Genomic DNA, 17105 nt, shown 5'->3' on the forward strand with positions numbered 1-17105 from the left:
TACGTGTTAACAAAAATTTATTGTTTGATTTTCCATATTTAAATTGGTATATAATAAGCATATCACTAAACGTCCAATTGCGATTTTTCTTCACTTCCGTGTGATTCCATAACAATGAAATTTTTGTGTTGAACGTTTCCTTCGCTCGTTACGATAAGATTCAATCTCCCATAAATTTACAGTTAACTCGACACATTCCCATTGGTGTTAGCAGTTTGGAAAGTATAAAAATACGGTTGATCGTGAAAGTGATACTCACTCTTAATATGTCTTATGAGTCGGCCGTCAACCAAATGACGTCCATAGCGCAATGCCTCTAACCTGTCATGTGCAAGACCTACCAAAATTAACCAATTGACCAGCTCTGTTCCGAGGAAGACCCTTCGATATGTTTTGAGCCGTCTCCTGCAATTAATGAATGGACATGTTACGTGCATGTTTGCTAATAGCTATAGGGCCGAAAAATGTAGCTAAAATATTACCGTTTGTCTCTAACGAGATCTGCAATGCATTTGCTCATGTGATACGTGCGGAACTGCTCGCAAATCAATTTTGTTTCAAGGCTAAGGGTATCGGAATGAGGTAGTCCCAAAGATTTCGCTCCATCCCAGAATTGACGCCACCTGTTACCACGACAATTTGGAGTTATTGATTTAGCTCGAAACAATTACAATACTCCTCGTACTTCTTCATCAATGGTGAAACGATCAACTTATTGTCGAAACCAAAGATCATGCAGACCAAAAAGCCTTGTCCATAATTGAGAACTCCATCGAAGAAGAGCAACTCGAGATAAATTCCACTAACTCCCTCCACAATGATGGTCCACATGCAAAGCGCAATACCCTATTTACAAAAAAATTCATTAAAGAAATACCATGGATATCTTTGGAAACTGCTTGCGCTTACCACAAACATCGAGCAGGAAAGGATAAGCAAAAGTACAATATGCCGAAGTATTTGATATTCTTCATTTGGATCGTTAAGAATAAAAGCCTCCTCTGGCTCTGTGTGTGTTGAGTTGTATTGCTTTACTATTTGTACACACTGTTGTTGTTGCGTGACGTCACAGTTCGGTGAGGAACAGAACTCCGTCGCAGCCCTAAGTATAAAAGAATAATATTTCGGAAAACAAATTTGAAGCAATCTTCTAGGCTAACGAACCCATCCGTGTCATTGGCTGAATACAAATCAGTAGAAGACTCGTTGTTGGGTAAATCCTCTTCTGCGCTTGTTTCATCCAAGAGAGCCGCCGTCTCCTCTCGTTGTCTTGTACGGCCTACAGCGGATCAAATCATTGGATTTACTCAGATGTACGTCGCCTGGAATAGACGATGGAAAGTTTACCATTTCTCGTCAAAATATTTCCAAAATCCTCTATATCTAAGACGGAAGGGTTTGGTCGTGTTTGTCCTGGATCATTGGCGTGGTCTGATTCGTCGTCTCCACGCACTGATTGGTACTCGTTGTATTTCTTCCCGTATCGCTGCTGCATGATAAGGCAGGTCACAGTAACTGCAAAAACAATTGATCATAGAATAACAAGTATATTCGATAGTATCTAAAAGAAAAATACCTAGGAACGATGAAATAAGAACCACCACGGCTACAATGGCTTGTGTTTGACCATACTGGAAATTTGGATCGGATTTCTGTGCGTGATCAGTTTCCGAATCGACAGTTGAGAGTAGCACGGCAGCTATAACAGCGGGGATACCCCAGCCAATTACAACAAACCACGGCCTTAGTTTAAGGACAAAGCACAAGCTGCGAGTGCGGAGGAAATAGAGTGAAAGCGCCAAAAGAGCAGTCCACAAACGCGAACCGAAAACTCCCAAAGCGATAAAGACAAATTGTAGGTACAATTGCCATGTTTTGTCGCAACAACCGAGGGAAGACCATAAAATCACGCCAAAGCATCCCAGGAACTAAATAGATGGAAGAAAATATAAATCTTTTGATTGTCATAAATTTTTATATCATTACTTACTTGAGAAATAACTAAACAGAGGGTGAAGAAATGAGGAATCTTTTTCCATTTTCTGCCAACTGTGAAAATACCTATTACCCAAGCCTGTTGAAAAAGAATCTTATATAAAAAAATGAAAAAAAGAATACTTCTGAAATCAAAATGCATGTACCGTAGCGATGGCGCTGATGATACTGATATCGAAGAGGAAAGCATCTAATTCTTCGATGTAGTTGGATGGGTTTAAATTTGTTAGAGTCAACATCTTGGCAGAAATGAACATAAGGGGTGCGGACAGGAAAGTTCCGGCAGTTACTGCACTGGCAACTAGATCAACATTCACGCCAAAATGTGTTGCGTAGACAAATACTCCGGGAGCCGTGGGAAAAGTACCGTAGAGGAAGCCAAAATTAGAAAGGTCTACCGTTTCGTTTGCATCAGCTCCCGCGTTAAGGACGGTTACAAATTCTCTGGTGACTATCGGTAGAACCAAACTTTGAAACATAATAGAAAATTATTAATATTGATTTCTGCAAACTTCTACATTCCAATTTTCTTCTTACCATTTAACGCAAATTAAGATGCAAGGTATAACGAGATTGGCACCCTGCAACTGATGCATTTGGCCAACCATTCGTAATCCAAGAAGGAAGAGAGCCGCAGCAGAAAAAGCACTACCGAACACCTAGAAAAGCTAAATTGTAGTTTTATCAATTCTGATTGGCATGCAATTGCAGATTTTTCTTCAAACCTTCAAAATTCCTTCTAGAATTATTGGTAATTGCTGGTGGAAAACCAGGTTCCCAACCATGCCAAGAGTCGTCATGAAAACAACGGGATTGAAAAGGACTTTGACTAAAATGTTTAAAATTAAATAACTTGTCGACTCTGTTTTTGGAAGTTCGCTTCTATTGGGAATTAGGGGATTATCTATCGATGTTGATGCGTCAGTTCTGCGCTTCCCCAATTCCATGAAGAGGAATGCTATAGGGTTTAAGATGACCAATGATATTGGAGCCATGAGGTAAAGATAACTAGGGTATGCAGGGTGTGATTTGCTGTAAAGGGCTGCTACAATTGGGAATCCTAATGCAAAATCATTAGACTGGGTGCAGAAAATAGCAAACAGCCCAGATTTTGACATGTCAACAGGTCTTGTTACAAGTAACGTTATTACAAGGACTGTTATGAAAATTGAGGCTTTGGCTAACAAAACTGCAAGTAAGAACTGCCAGTTAACTGAACTCAGATTTAGTGTGGCCATCGACATGAAAATGAGTGATGGTAGAGCAAACGTGCCCACAAATGTGTTCAAGCCTTTGGCTTCTGTAGCTGAGATAATATTCAATCGACCAGCCACATACCTGACACAAAAAAGATATAATTAAGATAACTAAAATAATATTTATATATATATATCTACATATACATACCCGCAAAGAATAACAGCAAAACATTCTATCAGGGCGGGATACAAGTTATCAAATGAAACATCTTCTCCACCTGAAGGACTTTCAGTTGGTACTGTAGCAGTGGATAACATTTCAAAACGAAGCCACGCGTACCTGACAGGGGAAAAAACAAGACAGCTTTTAACTGTAACCAATATTTGTCTGGATAGGTATGCTTTCACGCCTCGCAAATCAGTCAAAAGTTCGTAATTCCTAGTCTCACCAACAGAAGACTTACTTTCCACGAAATTACAAGTACGCAATCAGGCTTTACTTTTCTACGTGACATAGGTTGCCATGATAACAGATCACCCTACTAATCTGATGACGCGCGAAAAAAGATACGGGCAAAACAGTTAAGATCACTAAAGCAGCCAAATGTAAACAAACTCTCTTCGGGAGTCGGGAACAAGTCATCTATCGGACGACCTTGGCGGTAACCTAATATCCCACACACGTTTTAACACTGTGTCTTTAAAGCTAGAGTTCTTGTATATTAACATTTTCTTTATCCAGGATAAAAACAGTTACAAGATCGGCTTAATCGGCCATGTCTTGATGGTTTTCGGTGTAAATAATTGTTAAAATTGTCGGTTAAATAACAGTTGCATAACACCAAAAATGAGGCGTACTTACTGGTTTCGCCGAAAGGGATGGCGGCTATTGACAAGAAATTCAACGAATTGAAGTTCCAAACGAGGAAATCTTATCACGCCTGGATAGAATCCAATGAAAGAGTTCTCAAAGCACGAGACGATCTTTCCAACTTCTCTTGGTCAGTCCAACATCTAGAATAGAAATTCTCCTCCCATCATTCCCAGATTTTGGATTTTACATAATTTATCGTGTTCAACCATCAAGGCACGTGACCCAAAAAGTGTTACGCCGTCACAGTTAGTCACTTTGTTGTTGTTCCATTCGTCAAGTGAACAATTATCGTGACGTAATATTTGTTAAACCCAAATAGCTGATGACGCATTCTTTACACATCACTAGCTCCTCGAGCGATGGGATAAATACGTGAAAACAGAAAAATACAAGTAAGCTCGATAAGCTGGTGAACATAGCAAAATTTTATGCCAACACAAATTAACGATAACGTGGACCGTCCTAGAAGGGTTTCACCTGGTTTTATCAGGTTATTAAACGAACAAAATGAAATGCGACCATGAGCAACTGCGTATATACATTTAATTTACGTACCTTGTCATAAAGATAACCTTGGTGGAACGAGTTGAAAGGCAGACTAGAAGAACGACGTAATTAGGAGGCAAAACCGGATGATATATCGCGCCATTCCAATACCTAAGTCGTTTGATTCTGGCACACCACTGGAAACAACACATTTGGGAAATAAACGGGAGTTCATCGAGTACCATCACGATGCAAACGGCTGCCTATATAGGCGTGACGGATATCGAAGTAGGTGGCCCATAAATCTTTCCACTAGTCATTCGACAGTGCAGTTTTCAAAGTCGATACTTTACGAAAGTCTAAGTGAACGCCATTTACAAGAGCCTCGATTGCTTTTAATGAGTGTAGTTTAAGTGATTTGGAACGCAAATAGATCGTCGATACGGTCAACTAGTAGCATCAGGCAACCAAATGAACCCATTTATTTCTTCCACCTATACTCGATAGTTGGCAATAAAGAGGTAATAAAATGAATTGCCCTCGACGACTCTCGAAAAGAGCACGTGAACTTCGTTGACAATAAAGTAGCAGACGAAAAGCCAAAATATCCTACCTACTTTTCGTCGGCTGCAAATAAAAAGTAGTGCTTTCGATACAATTTGTAGAGTCAAGACTGTAAATTACGACAACCTTGTAATGTCATGGTTCATTCGATCAAAAAGAACACCTTTATTAAGATAGTCTTGTCTCTGTGGATCACAGTAAAGGCAAACTATGACAAAATCAATCCACTCGATTGCAAAGGCAAAACGACAATTTTGACGTACTGTAGGCTCTTTTACCTGAGTAGAAAAAAAGAATATTTTCATCACTTTCCTTTCACTATAATAGTATGGACAGGCTAACGCCCCCTCTATACTTGTTACTTATTCTTAGAAACTCAAGATTCAACTTTTACCTGGCAACTCCGACAAATTACCTGACATCGAAACAGACACTAACCGACATGCATCGATGCTGTTGGCTCTTTTCCAAGCCAGTGGATCCCCCTCGTTCAGGTATCTAATCACGTGAGTGGATGAGACGACAGGACGAGACCTATCTTTGCCTTAAGGGAATCTAATTAAAATGCGGTATGGCTAAACCACGTACTTTCCCCAAAATCCTCGGCAAAATCGTACCTCATTACCTGGTTTGGGTACTCATTCACGGTGCAGGTGGATCTTGAATTCAATATGTTACACGAGACTACATTTTCAGTCTTGTGGTAAGCCAAAGTTATCGATCAGTCGCAGATGTCTCGAAACACATTTTCTTCATAATTTAGGGGGTAGTCTGCGGTTGGCATAGTAACCGTTCCTAATAAATGAGATCGACGAGGAACACTAAGATATGGCAAAGCAAAGGAAATGGGAGGGTCGTGATGGGCCCAGTAGAGTTCCGGCTGCAACTGCATTCGCAGTGTAAAATTCAATCAATAGCTTTTAAGTGAGACCAACCAAGCGACTACTTTCATCAACTCTATCTTTCTACTCAGTGACGCACACATAGGCATTCAATGGTAATCTTGAATTTTTCGCCCATGAATAGCAGAAGAAATGAAAAATAATATTTTTTGTTTTTTTTTTTGTTTTTGTTTTTTCATATAAAATCAAAAGGTTGAAAAAGAAATTTGTAATTAGACACACACAAAAAAAGTGGGAATTTCGAGTGTTTTCGTCTGATACTGATTAGCTGACCGTGGTCAATACTGGAAGCTTCGCTTCGTCTGTATGTCTTCCAATATCTGTCGAAGCTCTTCGTCTTCAAATCGGCCTTCAAGACTGCGGCAAAACCCCACCAAAAAAGGGCAGTTGTTTACAAAATTCGTTATCTAATCAACCGGTAAGGCTGAACTTTTACCTGGGAATGAGAGATTTGGCCTCTTCGGGACTTTCCGGGCATAGATTGGCAAGGGCCGCCAGTTCAAATTTATGTAACTTCTTCTGCATAAGCAAACTGCATCAAAATGAAAGAGGAATATTGTTGGATCATTCGTTTAACACTGAAAATACGCCCCCCTCCCCACCTAAAAAACAAAAGAGAAAAAAATAAAATAAACCTGCGGATGGCGGCTATAGTTTCGCGATTCTTGAACTTGCTAAAACGCTGCGTGTAATTCAACGTTTTCATAAAGACTTCCGACAATTCCTGTTCGTCCTCTGCGCTCTCATTCTGTAATTTACGATGATCCAGCAACATGTGGACTTCGGATATCAGCAACGTTTCCGCATTCTCGAACTCTAGAATAATGAGGAAGGAGACAGAAAGAAATGAAAACCGCATTAGGGGATTGTTTACTAACCAAAAACTAGCAACGGCACATATGTCGCCTTTTTAAAAATTGCCTTTCCCTCTTATCCGCAAGCCCTACATGAGCTGTCAGAATAAAACCAGGTAATGCTAGATGATTTCAACACGCTAACACGACATCGTGCTTGACTGTATAATGCAAGTTTATTGCTCATCTCCTTTTCCCCACTCTTCTCTGCCCTGTACAAAACAAATAATATTATAACAAGTGGTGCCATGAATCAAGCGGGCAAGTAGATTAGTTTCTCTTCTAAAAGGAAGTCAAAGATCTTGCGCGTCTTGTTCACATCAATCTTGATTAACGTCCTGGCTTGTGCCAATCGAATGCCTTTGCGGTTGCGGCACTCGGCAATCAGAATGTTACGGAATTCCAAATACGATTCGGGTACGAGGCGTGAAACGGAGCACAACTGTCGTTCGCCTTCGTTTAATTTGTCGTAACCGGGCAGTCCGACTATGTCCAACGGAGGTGCACTTCTTCGTTGTTGTGGGAAATGGCCAGTGGAGGCCAGCAAAGCGTTGCCATTGCTTCCTTGAAGCAGAGCCGATGCCACCAATTGTTGATGTTGATGTGGCACGGGAAAGGCGGCATGCAAATTGGCAGCAAATTGCTTCCATTGTTTCATCTGTTTCTCGCGACGGACCTGCAGCTGCTTGTAAATTTTGGCCGCAGCTAATGTCTTGATTCCCAAGTGTCGGTACCTTTGCAGTTGCTGAATTCGCTGTCGCAATTCGGCGTGACCGTGCAAACCTTCGAAAAGCCTGCAGTGGTCTTGGAATTTCAGCACTTGGGAAAACACAGAGAGACGCTCACACACGCGATGTGTTAGCGTAGAGTCGTAACGGTAACGAGCCGCTAAATGTCGATGAAAATTGATCAAACCATGCTCCTGGATGATGCGTTTTTTTCGAAATCGTTCACGCAATTTATCGTTATACACTTGTACGACAGCTATGGTCAATGCACGTTCTAGTTCTAAATCCTCTTCCTCAATCTCTTCATCCGCTTCCGGCTTAGTTTCATCCTGTAAGGATGCCACATCTAATTCTGCGCTCTGAAAAGGTTCCACTTGAAAATCGCCACGAGCAGCGCAGTAACCAGCCATGTCTCTGTGGTAAACACTTCCCGGCACAGGTCTCGGTGGGTCGTGTGTCCCCGTTCTGTAGACGATTGGAAGGGGCCGATACAGTCGATCTGGACTTTTTGGCCGAGGCAGGGCTTCCACCGGGTCTTCCAGATACCACTTGTTGTAATGGTGTGCACATTCTTCAGGTGTGGCTTTAAAACGTTTGGCCACTTCTATCCAATTTGATGGACCATGGGTAGATAACTGATCGAGCAGATTTAGCTCTTGACGTGCTGTCCAGCCATCAAAAAGAGGGAAGTCATCCCTGATGACCCTGTAGCCGTGATTGTTCAAATGCTGTTTGCTTTCTTTTCCTTTGGCAAAGCAAGCTGGACAGATATCGACCCTGACACACTCTTCGCACCTGATGAAAATCCCAGACAGGGGTTTCAAACAAATGAAACACACTTCAGAATTGGACTTCCTTGTTGGCCATAGAGAACTGCCACAGGACTCTGGCGACATTTCTGGAAATTCGTTGTAAATGAGTTAAACTTTCACGAGTCTTGTTCGTTGGTCAATATAGATGTAACAGCAGTAAACCGTAACAATGTAACTCCCCTTGACACAATATGTCCTCAAGCCAGGCACATCACGAAATTCAGACAAATGGGAAAAGAAGGAAAATAATGTGTTCTACCTTTGGGAAACTGCAGGACAGCGGCGTCTTCATCCGTAATTTCTTGAGCGGAGCTGTGAGCGGCCATTTTCCAAACAAGCCTTCGACGTTGCCAGACTTGTCATCAATTGGACTTGGCTAGCGCTCGGCCCCGCGCCAATCGGGGAGCTTTTTAGGTGCGCACCGGTTATCCCGGTGCGGGGATAATCTTAATCGGGGAAGTAATTTCAGTGGTCGGTGCGGTGATATCGGTGATTCCCCGATTATCAATGAATAGTGATCTAAATTGGCAGTTGCCCTGCGGCCAACAAGAACAAAATGTGACTCCTCCCTGTGTATCCTATACCTCCCTGACGCTGTGTATCCTATAACATGTTTCTCGAATTAATAAGTTAATATATGTATCTATGAATCATCCATGACGAAATAAAAAAAATGTATATATATATATAAAATGATAGACAGGATGTGCTTATCTTGACAGGTCAGTGGATTTAAACCAACAGTTAGGAAATACTCGTCCTGTTATTTCTCTCTAGGTGCTGCATCCTGCATGTACGCGTGATGAATACCGGAGATGGCTGCAACAATTTTCAAGTGAGCGCAGCAAATGCAAATATTAAATGTAAAGTCGTCATGTCAGCCTTGTATTCGGACTCGTATGCTTCAATTGTAATTCATCAATTATCCTGGATGACCTCTGATCCTGGATTACGTCATAAATAAGTGGGTTGACGTAATTCCCAGCCCATTGCAGATACAAGGAAAAAGAGAGAGGATCGCAGGGAATTATTTCCTCGTTTTATCTTATCGGTACCCATGCAACCAGCCCGGTAACTAGCTATAGATTATTTCGTGTGCTTCTTGATGTGACTAAATTTGTTTTGTATTGTATATAAATACGCAATACCAATAGCCTACCCTAAAATCGACATTAGTTCAGTGTAACAGACGGAGCTCCGAAGAGATTCTGAAGTCACGTTTTAATTGATAAATATTTAAAATGTGTTCAGCATGCTGTGCACTATGCAAGTGTTGTGGTAAGCATTTGTTCTCATTTGTAATCCATTTTTTATTACCTTTTCTTCGTATTTTAACAGGAAAGCTGACCAAGTGGATTATCACAGGTATCATCATATTCTTTGTCATCACAGCCATCGTAGTGCCATAGGTTCTTTTATTGGGTCCTGAAGAGCCGGAATTGACAACCCTTGAGCCATTGGTAACAACGGCCATCAATGAATTAGGTAGCTAATGTTATAAACATACAGTAGATTAATTCGAAATTGTTGCTCGTAAGTCGTAATCATCACAATAACTCGTTATCGCGCTGACTAATTGGTTTGTTTGGTTTATTGGTAACAGATTTAAATTTAAAAGATTCAATAATATTCAAAGCCATCGAAGACAACATCAAATCAACGTCGCTGTGAGCCAGTAAGACTACCAAAAACGATTTCCATACTTATTCAACCTATATAACTGACGGATGGCAGATGAACTAATATTTCCATTATCAAACTGTTGAAATGATTTCTTGTTCAAAACAAATAAAGTATTCGTAACAATAAAAAAGAAACTACTTCTATGTAGGCTACAAAGTGTTTCGTAATGGTCTCAGCGTTGTCCGGCGTTGTCTATCTTTAAAAGGCTTTCAAACTCAACCTAACATCTTCTTCCGACCCCAGTTCCGTGCAGGCTGCTAGAATTAATTAAAACTAGCGAGCAAATGGGATTACATAAAAATAGCTTAATTAGTTTCATGCGAATGCGGTAACTTAAACTTATAATCCTCAGTAAATAGACTTGGCAGAAATCAAATCAAAATCAATCAAAAACCCCAGTTTGTTTACCAGATTTCTCCAGTTTTAATTTGATTTGTTGCATAACACTAAAATAAAAAAAAATGCATTAATAAAATCTGTGGTGTCGGGTCCCGTGATTCGTCCTCCAACCAACTGAATTATTATTCCCATATATAACTCTACAACGGCTCTTACGTTTGTTGGTTTTTATTCCCAGTTCTTTGGATTTTCTTCATCCAGACTGAACACTGTTCAGCATGAACAATGCACGGATTACGCAATATCCAGGATCCGCTAGCACTGGGATCACTTCGAACTGAAAATGTACAAAGAGAGAACATGAATAAAACAGATGGCAGAGCGATACACCCGGATTTAGAAAAACATGCGAATGTCTACTCTCATATGTACGAAATGGGGTTTTTCCCTTAGATTTTCGTCAGTAGTTGCTGCTACTAACATGTGAGAAAATGATTCAGAAAAGGATTTACAAGAACAGCACAAAAATATGAGTTCTCCATTGGAGTAATAGGCAAAACAAAAAGAAAAACAATTCCGGGGAAGGCAATGATTAAATGCTGTTTACCCAAATTATTAACATGAAGCCATTTTCCGGAATAGATTTTTAGATGAAAGCAAAACGAGACAAAGGTCAAAATTTAAAAGCAAAATACAAAAAAAAAAACCCACTAAGTTACTCGCATGCCTCACACAACTTCATGTTAGATGAAAATGCATTTTTTTTTCCCCTTCTATTAACTAACTGTTTTGTGTTACGCAGGAACTTTAAACTAGGCGGAAGTTGCCAGCAAGTTTTTACCTTGACGCGCTTTCAACGTCAGCACGTTCAAACGAATTAAAGGAGAGGGCACCTGTTGGCCAGGCACGTTACGTATTTCAACGCCCACAATCCGTCTAGAGGTTGTGAATCATCGGACTTGATTTAATCCTCACGACGTCGTGTACTGCACGACGTAATCCCCATGTTATTAAAGGATGATTGTGAGTGTCTAGTAATCCGCGTTCCGAAAAATCCGCGTTCCGAAAATTCCGCAATCCAGTACACCGTGCATTACACGAATACATTTTTCTTTTTGCATTTTCAGCCATCAACATTTTTTTTCGATTCATTAGAAAAATACTTTGTTCCGTTCGATTATCCGATAGCAAAAGAAAAAAGCTAATGACTTGATCATCCATAGAACATTTCATTAGTTGATTATGCACGCCATGCTCGGAATGCGAAAATCAATTTGTTTCATCGATTCTTACAAACTCTTTTAAGCAATAGACACTCAATTAAGTGGAGCGTATAGCGCTATTTAAAACTCACACAAAAATCGACAACGATTTGAGGTAATAACAATCAAAGAATTCAGCTCGCTTCGGGACTTAATCTCTTCTTCTGCTTCGCTGACAGACTGTTCATCAATAATGGGAAATGTTCACAGGATTACGCCTTCCCTCCAACTATAAATAATATATTGGTTGAGCACGGTCTTCCAATGCCATCTACGGAATGGAAATTAAAAGAATCGTGCTTTATTAGCAGCAAGACTAAAAGAAAATGGGGGGGGGGGGAATGACAACGATGCAATTTTCCGCGCATTGTTTGCCCCAGAAAATGTTTGAAGTAGTTGTACTGCCGGGTACGGCCAGACTCATCACGATCAGAAACTTGATGACGGAAATATTTCTGAAACAAGTATAGTTGTAGCAAGTCCCTATCGGTACAAAAGTTAACTTGCAACTGCGACACCGACGGAAAAGGCAAAACTAAATGTAGAAAAAGGCAACCGACAAAGGAGGGTGTACAGATCGCTGACAGGTTCCATCATCCCACGTCCCGCTAAAAGTTTTCTTACCTTAAAAAAGAAAAAAAAATTAAATTGATTGACGTGTTATTTTTAAAAACAACAACAACAGATAAATCAGCACACCGTTTGGCTGACGTCAATACCTTTTCAATGTTTTCCCTTTCATTGCTTCATTTTCGAATTGATGTCGGACATGTTTTTCAATGATCGGGGTCAGGTATATAAATATAGACTAGCTCCCGTTCGCTCACGCTATTCGATAGAAACAAAAGCCTTGCTATTACATTTATCGTGTTACTCGTGTTGGCCAGTCGTCCTTTTTCCCACTGTTGCAAACCGAGTATAGTAGTATTGATTGGTCGGCAGCAGCTCCACACACACACACAGAGGGAGAAAGAGAGAGAGAGAGAGCAATAGGCTATGATGCTGGCCCCAATCTTCCGCCGGCGCACTAGTTGTTGTTTTTTTTTCAAAGAAAAGCAGAACGAAAATGAGATGGTGGAGAAAGGTTTGTTGCAAAATAAAAAGAAAAAAACGTCTCGTGTGTACACAAACACATAGACGATGGGTTCATAATACTAAAGCAAAAACGAAGCACCGGGTTTCAATCAGTTGAGAAAACACAGCTCAACAATGAGAGCGCCGAGGCCTTGTGTACATGAGCTCTGCATATATATATATATAGAGAGAGAGACTATATACCAATTGATGAGTATAGACTGTTGCTCCCTATTGCTTCCGCTTTGATCCAGGCCCCAATCAATTCTTTTGTACGGAGCAAAAATGTTAAATTTTTTCTTTTTTTCTTTTTCTTATATCGATCTTTTCCTGTTTCCGCGTTTTAGACTCAATCAAACAGTAAAAATTGAAACTCAATTTGAGTTTTCTTCGTAATGATCCCATCCATTTATTGACCACATATCGAACTGACCGCTACGATCGAAATGTCCGTAGAGCGAAGGTTTAATAAAAGTCACTTTAGAAATAGAAAAAAAAAAAAGAACTTTGCAAAATAAAACAAAAAAAAAATATCAAATGCTCTTTCAAAAACAAAAAAAACCAAAAAAAACATTCGACGTTCACGTTGTTATGGCCGTTTATCGTCGCTCGGCAGAGAAACCCCTTATTCACTTATTGATGCGACCCTATTTCCCCGGCTACCGCGACGTACATACACACGAGCCCTTTAATACAATATAAACGAATGTGGCAGAGGCGTGAGCGAGTGCCATATAAAAGACTGCAAAAGAGTCGTAAAGCGTCGCTAGGAAAATCGACGCCGATCCATCTTGGATCACTCCCACACACACGTACCCTTATATTTCCTCCCCATTTGATTTAAGGATATAGGGCCACACCCTTATGCCACTATGATGTCCGTATGGAAGAGAAAAGACTTTATCCCGCCAGTCGTTACGTAACACGCACTGTAAATGTATACTGAAGCCACCGGGAAAATGGATATAGAAGCCATCTGGTGCGATTGGTTCCGATACATATCAATAATGTAGCAACATTCAGCAACACATAGAAGATGGTGTTCGCGCGATGGTGATATAGCCCAATCTAACACGTAACAATTCATTGATTATGACGTAAGATTGTTTCGTTGCAGAAGAACGAAATGACATAAAGCGATCATTCCTGGGAAAAGAGTAAAATTCTTTGAATTCAGCCATCTTTCTGATTTGTTTGTACTAGACATTAGTCGTATTGATTTTTTGTGGGAGGTATTCTTCGGCAACTTCAATTTGTAATTCAACGAATTGGGTGGGGTTCGATTTAGTGGAATATTCAAACGTTGACATTTGCCAAGCCAATGCGTCCCAGCAAAAACTATGTATATAAAAAAATATATCCAGAACTTTGTAATTCACTAGAATTGTTTTGGTGAAAATATTATTGGCACATATCTGACGCCAGTTCAAAGAATGCAAATTATAGCTTTTTGTTATCACTTTGAAAACCAATACAAAAAAAAATCCCCTACTTTTTCTTAATCGCCTTTCTCGATTCTCATGTTTGTCTTTCTTTTCTTGCATCACATTGTTTTCTCGGAAATTTACATTAGAGGGACGGACAGCGATAAGACAACGACATTGCCGTCCTTGTCCCCGTGCGGCATTCGTCCACTTTTAACACACACACACACGTTCCCGATGACCGGAATTTATCCTAGCCACGTTTTACAACCACCTTCCATTTGATTTAATTATTCAATTACATAATAATTATTTTTTTTAAGGTAAGGGGGGAACTGGATGACGTCAAAGATCAGCAGCTGTCAAGATGGTGGTATAGGAAACTCTTTGAGGCAAGAGCCAATCACGGTATTTATTCACGAGATGATCTCCCCCCCCCCCAACCCCATCGAAACATCACGTGGCCCGTCTCAAGAGCCACAAAGAATTTCCATTCTTGCCTATATTCGTTTTTACGTTTAGCCACTTGTCTGCCGAAGCTTTAAGAAAAAACACTCAAGAGCTACACGAATAGTCTATATACAACAAGCTTCTGGGTTTGGCCATAAATTATCGGGCAGGCTTGTGACAATAAAAACAAAATTTAGACACACACACACACACACAAAAAAAAACATTTTAAAACTACTGTTGCTGTGGGATCTGCTCAGTCAGAAAATAAAGCAAAAAAAAAAAAATGCACAAGTCGTTTGAACTTTAAACCCCCATCAGTGTTTGTGTGTGTAAGATATGCGATACGTATCGTGAGCGTGACCCGGGTCATCTATACACACTATATGAGAGAGAAGGCGAAAATATAAAAGGAGGCGAAGGGCAACAAATAAAGACCTGGCCATTTAAGGGGGAAATGAACGGAGGGGATACGACATCTATGCAAATGATGCCACTTCTCTTGCTATAGTTGTGTGACTCTTGTGACACACGATCGTCCGCGTATAAAAACACGCGATTTTTATTCTTTCAATTCAATTAAATTTTTTTTTTCTTAAAGAGGGAATTTCTTCAAAATGAATGTCTTTATGTGGAGGAAGGTCAACATTTTGTTGTTGGGCGGAATGAAAAACGGGACTCTATTTTAATCGGCCATCTCCGTGTAGAGAGAGGGGGCGAGAGAGAGAGAGAGACAAGAGGAGAGTCAAGTGATGGAAAGGCGAGCAATCAAAACAAATTAAACCAAACAAGAACGGCTCGTATTCTAACGACGTGCTAACGATTCTATTTATAGATATTGGCGGTCATACATCTACTTGTAAGCTGTATGTATCTATAAAAATCACGAACGCGACCCCACACGGCTTTCGCAGGATACCCAAATAGAGCTGATTAAGTCCCTCCCAAAATTTCTCTTTTAAAATATTTGTCTATTCATTTTGGGTTTTTTTCTTCTTCTTTTTTAAAACTTGACTTTTTAAGGTCCGAACGGACGAATCAATTTTCAATCAACCGAATCCCATTTTGGATTTCGCACTAGTTCTTTTATGCTGACGCTGGATTTTATTTTCATTACTTTTAAAGTAAACATTTTAAAAAAAGAAAAGGGAATTTTCTTTAATTTTTTATTTTTTTTTTATTTTTTTTTTTGCAGTTTTGCTTTCCATCGCCATTTTGGTTGACATAAGGAAGAGCGTAACCAACCACACATATACGGCGGTCAATACCCTTCAATCAGGACGATCCGATATGCATATACCCCACTTCCATAAGAGAATCTACAGTTGCATGGGTTCAACTATTTCAAGGACACTAACCGAAGAAAACAAGCCAATAAAAAAACAAAATTTCGGAGAGAATCGCAACATCAAATTATCAGCCAAAATTAAAAGGAACAGGTGCGTGAGTCATTCAAAAAATAATAATCCGTATAAAACCAAATTTTTTAAATCAGAAATGCCATAATAATAATTGTGAAAAATTCCAACATAAATTGTATTCGACCTCCCCCCCACCCTTTTTTTTTTTATTATTTAAAAGAATTAAACCCCCATCAAATATATATGTAGGGATAACGAAACACGAATTTCGATATCGTCCCATTGGCATCGGTCCGATGACTGTTGCCTGCGTGCGGAATATTGATCTCTCCCAACAGGCCACACAGCCTCTCTACAGTTCCGTATGGATGTCATAGAGACCAACTCTACACGGCTGCCTCCAGTCTGCCATCTTTTTTCTTACTTTCCTTATTGCTCGTTGAGCACGTTTCCCCCCCTTTTTTTTGTCGAGTAAACAAAAAAACAAAATGTTCGTGAGATATCCGTGTCACGTTCGTTTCTTTCGAAAAAAAAAAAAAAAATTCAACAAAACAAACGGTAGATTTTTGTGGTGGAATGAAGACGAACGAAATTCGTCTTTTTTCTTTTCTTTCAGGCAACCAGTGACTGACGCACGTAAAAATGTTGAGACTTGATGATAGTTAACAATCAGTCGAATGTTGTTGTTTTTTTTTAAATAATAATAAATAATTTTTTGATTCTTTGATCCTTTTGTTTCTTTTTTCATCGTTTTTTTTCTTTCTTTCCATTCGTTTCGGGATGATCAAAAGACTGCGGATAACAAACTCGAGGTTTCTGCACACTCACCTGACCTTACTAATGCATTCTACACACGAAGTTAATGATCCCAAGAAAAAAAAAAATTAAAAAAACATAAAATAGCAAAAAAATAATAATAATAATTTCAAAAGCCAAAAATAATGCAAGTAAATTCGATTCACAATTCTCCCCCTCTTTTTTTTTTCATGACTACGGATCAAATGGCATTTCCTTGTTGGTGACGATGAATATTTAATAATATCCCATGAACTTGGAGAAAGAGATGAGAGGCGAGCTATAACTCAATTACCTTCGCTC

The 17105-nt window shown here is 39.7% G+C and overlaps 2 protein-coding genes and 1 long non-coding RNA gene across 8 annotated transcripts in view; 1 reads left to right on the forward strand and 2 right to left on the reverse strand.

Annotated features, from left to right (window-relative positions):
* Positions 1-4799, reverse strand: LOC116930239 (integral membrane protein GPR155). Of its 3 annotated transcripts, none has more exons than XM_032937637.2 (13): positions 4624-4799; positions 3403-3534; positions 2721-3333; positions 2533-2654; positions 2142-2463; positions 1991-2074; positions 1577-1928; positions 1348-1515; positions 1165-1279; positions 910-1102; positions 686-846; positions 483-623; positions 1-405 (listed from the first exon to the last, which is right to left on the reverse strand). In XM_032937637.2, the coding sequence occupies exons 1-13, from the start codon at positions 4797-4799 to the stop codon at positions 183-185; spliced, it is 2802 nt and encodes a 933-aa protein (XP_032793528.2). In that variant the 3' UTR covers positions 1-182. The 3 variants fall into 3 exon arrangements, with proteins under 3 accessions (XP_032793528.2, XP_032793530.2, XP_032793529.2); XM_032937639.2 differs by lacking the exon at positions 4624-4799 and adding an exon at positions 4057-4187; XM_032937638.2 differs by lacking the exon at positions 4624-4799 and adding an exon at positions 3659-3833.
* Positions 3842-10227, forward strand: LOC116930248. 3 transcript variants are annotated; one of them, XR_006651160.1, is made up of 8 exons: positions 3842-3856; positions 3937-4558; positions 4636-5075; positions 5491-5612; positions 9192-9485; positions 9569-9692; positions 9753-9899; positions 10018-10227. It is a non-coding gene; the product is annotated as an uncharacterized LOC116930248 (long non-coding RNA). The 3 variants fall into 3 exon arrangements; XR_006651161.1 differs by having other exon boundaries at positions 4636-4842; XR_006651162.1 differs by lacking the exon at positions 5491-5612 and having other exon boundaries at positions 4636-4842.
* LOC116933597 (DNA-directed RNA polymerase II subunit RPB4) overlaps positions 6214-17105 on the reverse strand; it is an 18282-nt gene continuing 7390 nt past the window's right edge. Inside the window, exons 1-4 of one of the 2 annotated variants that reach the window (XM_045178830.1) lie at positions 8674-8831; positions 6656-6836; positions 6457-6552; positions 6214-6377 (exon numbers count right to left, since the gene is read on the reverse strand). In XM_045178830.1, coding sequence (XP_045034765.1) covers positions 6299-6377; positions 6457-6552; positions 6656-6836; positions 8674-8740 — 423 coding nt within the window. In that variant the 5' untranslated portion in view covers positions 8741-8831 and the 3' untranslated portion in view covers positions 6214-6298. Of the gene's footprint in view, positions 6378-6456; positions 6553-6655; positions 6837-7031; positions 8501-8673; positions 9018-17105 lie in introns of those variants that run through there. The other variant, XM_032937641.2, reaches the window with a different exon arrangement.

Source organism: Daphnia magna, linkage group LG9 (assembly GCF_020631705.1).
Source record: "Daphnia magna isolate NIES linkage group LG9, ASM2063170v1.1, whole genome shotgun sequence".
NCBI classification, from domain to species: Eukaryota; Metazoa; Arthropoda; class Branchiopoda; order Diplostraca; family Daphniidae; genus Daphnia; species Daphnia magna.